We start from the raw sequence: 8,043 nt of genomic DNA, 5'->3' as shown, positions 1-8,043 counted from the left end.
CTCTCAGGACAGGGTATCTTATATTTCACAGGGGGGATTCTAGCTCTGGTTAGTGAAACACATCCTCCTGACCTGACCCCTCGCTCATATAATTGAAAGAAAACAAAACATGGAGGTATTGCCATGTTAATAATTCAGCCTGAAACGACCTGTCAAAACCTGTTTTAACTTCAGCGGAGGAGTTTGAGTGTGAATCCACTTGAAAATGCTTTCACATATTATCACGTTGGATTTTTTAGATGATTTGTTTGTTTTTTATCGAATTTGTAAGATTATTAAATGTGGAATCTTAAACATTTCTCCTTAATTTCACATCATAACGCTTTCAAAGATTACAGTATTAAGCATTACTGTGCAGCACTGTAAACCCGAATAAGTTGGCAAAACTAAAAAAAAAATAAGTTAAGAAATTCTAAGTTTAAGCACAACTAGCAGATTTGTATTTTTATTGCATTTGAACTGTTCTTAATTTGAAATATTTAAGAAAGCTAGCTCAAAACTCATTTCACTTAAAATTATCATGTAATATCAATTAAATGTTTTTAGTAGCGGAAACTTGGGTATAGCTTTAACAAGCTAATTCAATAAATGTTAACTTACTAATTGGTAACAATGCTTTACAGCATTAGCAGAGTAATAGCATAGCAATTGTTGAATGAGTACTGTATTCATTAGCCTGGATGCCAGCCGAACTTAGCCCCGCCCACAACATTTGAGCTCGGGCAGTTCGGTCTGGACTTGATCCGTAGAGATGTAATTATGCCAATGACCAATGAAATTGTCAGGGCGGGCTTTAGACGATGATGGACAGATGATAAACAGTGACGTAATCATCCACGTCATCAAAGGCGCTTGGGTTGAATTTGTTCTAATCCTAAACAGAGAACTTGTTCGCATATGCATTCACCTTTACTATGTCTCTCAGAAATGATGATCGTGTTGGTAAGTACTCTGTGTATCCTTAAATTCTTTTTTTACAACACCGGCAAAGATCGTTTACACTTATCTTTTTCTTCTAACGTTACTTATTCCAGCGTGCGGGCAGACAGGGTTGCCAAGTTTTTACAACAAAATCCACCCAATTGCTACTCAAAACTAGCCAAAAACAAGCCCAATAGCTTTCCGGAGGGGTTCTCCGGAAAAAAATAGCATTTGGGGGGTAAAATATGTGTTATTTTGGCAGGGCTGCCTGCTGAATATCACATAATTGGGGTCGCTTCAACCCGCGGACTTGGCAACACTGTGTGCAGTTGAGTTCTGTTGACATTTGACAACTAACATTATGCGTCACTCCGTTGCTCTGATTGATTGTAGGTTTATCCAATTGAGGTCTTTCCTGATTCGGTTGAAACACGCCCCATAATCACAGCCCAACTGAGCAGTATCAGACTCATATTCTGACTAGAATTGAGTATGATGACGTCAGGCTATGTATTCATTGTTCTGCAGAACTTTAAACATAAGATTATCCTCCACTTGTCACCATGATAGTAACCCCCCAAAAAACCCAACATAACAGGATTTTTTCTAAATTACAGCTAAACATTAAACACTTTTAAATCTCCAACTTAACATTAATCTTGCTCAAAAAACTTTATAAAACACGTGTGTGTGTATTTCATGCATTCTGACTTATTTACACTGTTAAAGAGTTGTATTCTCCTGCTAAACATGGCCAAAATTACATCAAATAATTTGTTGGTTTTCTGTGCCAAATACAGGATTAGAATATGTTTTGGAACGTTTTTTCAGAGTATGGCGCTGTATGACGGAAGTGCGGAATTGCTTGTCTGGGCACTTCTCTCGGATGAGCACGTGCGCACATCAATCAGAGCGAAAGCAAGAGCACGCCCATCAACGAGCTTCGTTCGGGTTACTGAAGCCATCGGCAGTGCTGTCATTTTGTTTTTAGACCACGAAATCACTATGTCACTAAAAAAGTGTGTTTTTGGTTGTGAGGGAAAGATAACCTTGTTCAGTTTCCCAAATAGCCCAGCAGGTGTTTGTTTGTTCCCAGTCATGTGTCGAAACCGCAGGCGGTGAGTGAAACTGCATCAAATGTCTGTGTTTTGTAGGCTTTTGGCGTGTAAGTGCATATAATGTAAACAACACAAACGTATAGTGAATCGAAATTTATCCAGGGATAATGCCATGATGTATTTTGTGTGTGTGTGCGTTCGTGACTCTTTAGCTCCGCCCGCTGTATGCCTGCACAAGCTTGGGTGTTTTCGGAGAGAATTGGTACAGCGTTTCTGTCTTTTATAAATATGATAAAACTAAAGACTCTTCGGAGATATGAAGAATGCAATACTTAGGTACTCAAGATTAACATGAGACTGGCAGAAACTGTGTTATGTACACTAGCATTTAGCATTTACGCTCCCTTTCGAGTGCCTTGGCAAAGCATGCTGGGAAATAGAAATCCCATTACAAAATAAAATAAGAATACAGAGAGAAAAAAAATATGCATAGCTTTGCTGAGTGATTTATATCATCAGCAAAAAGAAAGCTTTAGACCTTTAAGTGTCTGAACTGTAAGGCATGTAGGATCAAGCGTTTATTGTTATAGGACAAAGTTACATGATCCTTAAGAAAAATTGCATTAAAATTCTCTCATGTCATCACCTGTCAGCAAACACTTTTACATCTACTTATATTTTTCCAGAGTCACCTTCATTCCGTATCCATTACTCACCAGAGGCTCATGCTGTTGATGTTTCACAGTAACAATGGATGGAGGAATTCCATCTGTATGGTCCACAGGGCTCTGACTCAAAGGCCTGACCTAATGAGAGGGCAGACAGACATAACAACAAACACGAACAAGAAACATAAGTTGACTGGATGGCAAAGATGTTCCTCAAAAATGAAACGAACAAATCACTTAAATAAGTGTCTAATGTTTCAAAGCAATACGATTCTGTCGGGGCTCACATTTTAGTAGAGTCACAGAGAGTTTGGAACTGTCGTTAAATGTTAGTCTAGTCATATGATGGAGGTGACTGTGTGACCTTCTTCTTTCATCACTCATGGTTCCTTCAACAATCAGCGCTCTACACGAAACAAATTGCAAAGAGGACCAGAGGAGACCTGTCATATAGTAAATCACACTACAAAGCCTAAAGCGACCGAAAGTAACGGCCTTCACACTGTTCTTCACCCAAGTAACACGATGTGATCATAAACAAAACTGCTGGGACGTCTGGGAGGACATTTTAGATGGTGTGAAAGTTCACTTCAGTAGATCTGATTAAATGAATATGTAAGGAGTAATTCACAGTCAGATGGTGTTTTAAGCAAAATAAACACTGCCAGGGTTTTCAGGATCCCGACACAAACCAGAGTGCCTTGGCCCTTGTATTGTCCTTAAGGGAATCACTTTGCAATAACGACCTGCCGACTGCTCATTATCCCATTATCCGCCTTTTTTACTCATCTATCTATCTATCTATCTATCTATCTATCTATCTATCTATCTATCTATCTATCTATCTATCTATCTATCTATCTATCTATCTATCTATCTATCTATCTATCTATCTATCTATCTATCTATCTATCTATCTATCTATCTATCTATCTATCTATCTATCTATCTATCTATCTATCTATCTATCTATCTATCTATCTATCTATCTATCTATCTATCTATCTATCTATCTATCTATCTATCTATCTATCATCTATCTATCTATCTATCTATCTATCTATCTATCTATCTATCTATCTATCTATCTATCTATCTATCTATCTATCTATCTATCTATCTATCTATCTATCTATCTATCTATCTATCTATCTATCATCTGACTGAATCTCTACTGTAGTTGACATCTAAGGGTGAGTTACAGTAATGTGGCATTCTCTACCATGCATGGTAATCTGTTTATCATATGGCATATATTGCGATGTAAAATGCTGTATTTATCCTCTGTCTCCCTTCTGCATCTCTGATCAATCTGAAGTTACACAGTCATTGACTGATTCCTTTCCCTTGTACTCTATCTATGTTCACAAATTGCAAATCTCTCGATCACACACACAAACACACAGAGAGACAAACAGACGCAGACACATGTCTGGTTTACTATCTTTGTGGGGATTCTCAATAGACGTAATGGTTTTTATATTCAACTGTCTGCATTTTTACATTTTCAAAAAAACTCCTGATTTATAAGCTTGTTTCCTCATGGGGACCTCAATTTAGGTCCCCATGGAGACACGAGTCCCCATGAGTCAGTGTGCATTCAGGTTGAAGTCCCCACAGGGATAGAAAAACATGTACACACACACACACACACACACACACACACACACACACACACACACACACACACACACACACACACACACACACACACACACACACACACACACACACACACACACACACACACACACACACACACACACACACACACACACACACACACACACACACACACACACACACACACACACACACACAAGATAGGCTACATCACTCATAATAGGCTATTGATGTACCAAATCTACTGATGTACCAAATTATTAATTGATTAACCATTAAGTTGGATTCAATAATAGATTAATGTATTAAACTGAACAAGAAGAGATGGAAAGCAAAAGTTTGAAGAGCTTTATGGAAGGCGGTTACTGTGAATTAAACATTTAAATAGACTTGTTTTGTGTTGTGAAAATGATATTTTGTGATTTTGTGTAGCCTATTGTACTAACAAAAACACAAACATGCGAAAATGTTCGAGAAAAGCACTTTTCATATTGTTTTGTGATATTACTACTAAGAGTTTTAAAAATGTAACACTTGCTTGTGAAAATTGCGCCAAAGATATTTTTTAAAAAAAAGAGGCAGCGTGCTGATATTCTGAGCTGAGCGCGCTGCCCTGCCCTGCTGAGCGCCGCCTGCGTCATGACCCCGCCTTGTTGAATATAAAGGGGCGTGTCAGGCTCTACGGGGGACTATTTAAATGCTGCTGCAGGAGATCCGTTGACTGAAGTGTGTGGAGACTTTTGCGCTGTTTTTGCGCTCACCTTGTTTAACGACATGGATTTTTACGATGTAAGTGTTATTAAGACAAATGTAAAACTCCCTGTAGTCTGATATTTGATTAAATACTTATTTATAAGGTTTGGTCTGTTGTTTATGTTTATCATGTCTGGTAACCTGTACTTTGGTTGTCACGTTTTGCTATTCAGGTTTTGTGTGGGGCTTTTCCCTCGTATTTTTAAAAATAATTTCTGCGTTTATACAGCTTATATATTTTCATTGCCACTTTTAATGTCAACAACATGTTGCTTATGTGAAATTAATCAATATACTGTTATTTTCTCCAGCACATCATTTTGGACAACGGTTCAGACTCTGGGTCTGGGGATTTTGATGATTATGAACTCTGTGATCTCACAGACAACAATGACTTCCCAAAGATCTTCCTTCCTACCGTATATGGGATTATATTTGTCCTGGGAATCATTGGCAATGGACTTGTGGTGCTCGTGATGGGCTTCCAAAAGAAGTCGAAGAACATGACAGACAAGTACAGGCTGCACCTCTCCATCGCCGACCTCCTGTTTGTCCTCACGCTGCCCTTTTGGGCTGTGGATGCAGTCAGCGGATGGCATTTTGGGAGATTTCTGTGCGTCACAGTCAACATGATCTACACTCTGAATTTGTACAGCAGCGTGCTGATCCTGGCATTTATCAGCCTGGATAGATATCTGGCCGTTGTTCGCGCCACAAACAGCCAGAACTTCAGGAAGCTGCTTGCAGAAAGGGTGATCTACCTTGGAGTTTGGCTCCCAGCGACCCTGCTCACCGTGCCCGATCTGGTCTTCGCCAAAGTCCACAATACGGGCATGAATACGATCTGTCAGCTCACCTACCCGCAGAAGGGAAACATGGTGTGGAAGGCTTATTTCCGCTTCCAGCACATTATCTTTGGCTTTTTGCTCCCTGGGCTGATCATTCTAACCTGTTACTGCATCATCATCTCGAAACTGTCCAAGAACTCCAAGGGTCAGGCCCTGAAGAGGAAGGCGCTGAAGACGACCATCATCCTCATCCTCTGCTTCTTCATCTGCTGGTTGCCTTACTGTGCCGGCATCCTGGTGGACACTCTGGTGACGCTGAACGTCATCTCTCACAGCTGTTTCCTGGAGCAGTGTCTGGAGAAATGGATCTTCTTTACTGAGGCACTGGCGTACTTCCACTGCTGTCTCAACCCCATCCTTTACGCTTTCCTGGGAGTCAGGTTCAGTAAATCTGCCCGTAACGCTCTGAGCATCAGCAGTAGATCGAGTCACAAGATGTTGACCAAGAAAAGAGGCCATATATCATCAGTATCTACTGAGTCCGAGTCGTCCAGCGTGCTGTCCAGTTAATGGACACTTTTGTACATAAAACTTTCCGACATGGATGACTAAGCTTTCTTCTTCTTTTTTTTTTTCTTAAAAGAAAAAAAGAGACTTTACTACACTTTTTGTACATTGTAAACTCTTTATTGTGTTGATAATTGTTATTTTGTAAGACTTTATTTTTTTCAGCTACTTAAATTAATCTTTTTAAATGTTAGTACTTTTTTCTTATTGCAGGACCTAAAGGCAGAGCCTTGACAAAGTCTGTGCTTGCAGAAGTTCTTATCAGGAAAAGTTGCATAGTCTTTTGTCTGATTCATAATGCGTAGTGTAAATTATTTGTACATAGTTCATTGTTTGCTTTTGTGAGTGTGTGTGTGTGTGTGTGCACTTAGCTTTTCCTGTTTCCCTAAGATATTTATTTAAGTGGTAGCTCACACTGTAAAAATGTTTAAAAAGAAGTGGTAATTTAATCATGTCACAATTGTTGCATTTTGACTTCTATTTCATAATAAAACGACCACTTTTAATGTCTGACATGGTGTTGTCTTGCATGTCTCCAGTGGCCATACCCACACACACCCCTCCACCCCAACCTCTCTGTGGGGGTGGGGTAGAGCTGAAGGTCTGTCAAGTTACCAAAACAAAAGCTCCACCTGATCTCCCGCTGAACAGAATGGCCGAGGAGAGGGTCTGTAATTTTAAGAACATCTGTGTTCTTTAGTGTCTTAAGCAACTGCTGATACAAGACACCCATCAACCTACAAAGGGACAGAATTGGCTTTCCTTTGGGATTTCTTGTTGTATCAGGTAACAAGCAAAAGAAGTTAATAAGGTAGCTTGAAGATGTAAAGAGTGAAATTATAAAATCTGCAGAATGATTCTTTTTTTTTTTTTTTTTTTTTTTTTTGGCTGAGATAATTAAAATTGAATCTGTGAATCTCACGAAACCTTTCAAAAGTGTCCCACAAATCAAAAGATAAAATATTAAGACATTATATATTGAAGTTCAGGATGATTAAATATATTTTATCCTCCACTTCTTATTATTGATGTTTCAGGTTTATTATATACATTCTTGTTTACTTATGATTCTAATCATTGTGATGTGTTAATTTCTGGTAAAAAAAAAAGTTTTAAATTTAAAATCGACAGATTAAAATTAATACAAATATTGCAAATTAAATAATTATATATATATATATATATATATAAACATTACATTGAGAATAAATAAGGATTTCTTTTAAACTATGTGCTTAATTGTCATGAAAATAATGTAATGTACATGACAATGCAAAAATCTTAAAAGCTGAAAAATGAGAAGAAAAATGAGAGAGAAGCTGAAAAACGAGAGAATACATCACCATATTACTGTTAATTCTGTTTGAACCCAGGCACTTTTGACCTCTGTTTGCAATGCAAAGATATCAGCCATCAAGTTGTGGTCTATAGCTTGATGAATAATAATCAGGTTACAGAAGCAAGTTAGCAGCCCTGATGTACCTATAAACCATTCAGGCAGAACATTGATATTCACAGGGTTTGTATTGTAATTACCAAGCTCATGTTTAATACAGTATGTTAAAATTACCATTTCTAAAGAGTCCGATGAGGTGTGAAGTACCCTGCATCAAGTCTCTAAGGTTTATGGTTATTTTTCACTGTCTGCTCCCACAGTAAGAGGCC

The 8,043-nt window shown here is 38.3% G+C and overlaps 1 protein-coding gene across 1 annotated transcript; it reads left to right on the top strand.

Moving 5' to 3' along the window:
- Nucleotides 1–4,995: 4,995 nt before the first annotated feature.
- cxcr4b (chemokine (C-X-C motif), receptor 4b) lies at nucleotides 4,996–6,888 on the top strand. The gene is made up of 2 exons (XM_079821466.1): nucleotides 4,996–5,059; nucleotides 5,335–6,888. Exons 1-2 carry the CDS (start codon nucleotides 5,045–5,047, stop codon nucleotides 6,379–6,381), a joined length of 1,062 nt encoding a protein of 353 aa, XP_079677592.1. The 5' UTR covers nucleotides 4,996–5,044; the 3' UTR covers nucleotides 6,382–6,888.
- Nucleotides 6,889–8,043: the final 1,155 nt, after the last annotated feature.

This window comes from Gobio gobio (assembly GCF_949357685.1).
Source record: "Gobio gobio genome assembly, chromosome: 7".
NCBI lineage: Eukaryota > Metazoa > Chordata > Actinopteri > Cypriniformes > Gobionidae > Gobio > Gobio gobio.
The sequence above is the reverse complement of the archived record's forward strand: the minus strand, read 5'-3'. Positions and strand labels throughout refer to the sequence as shown.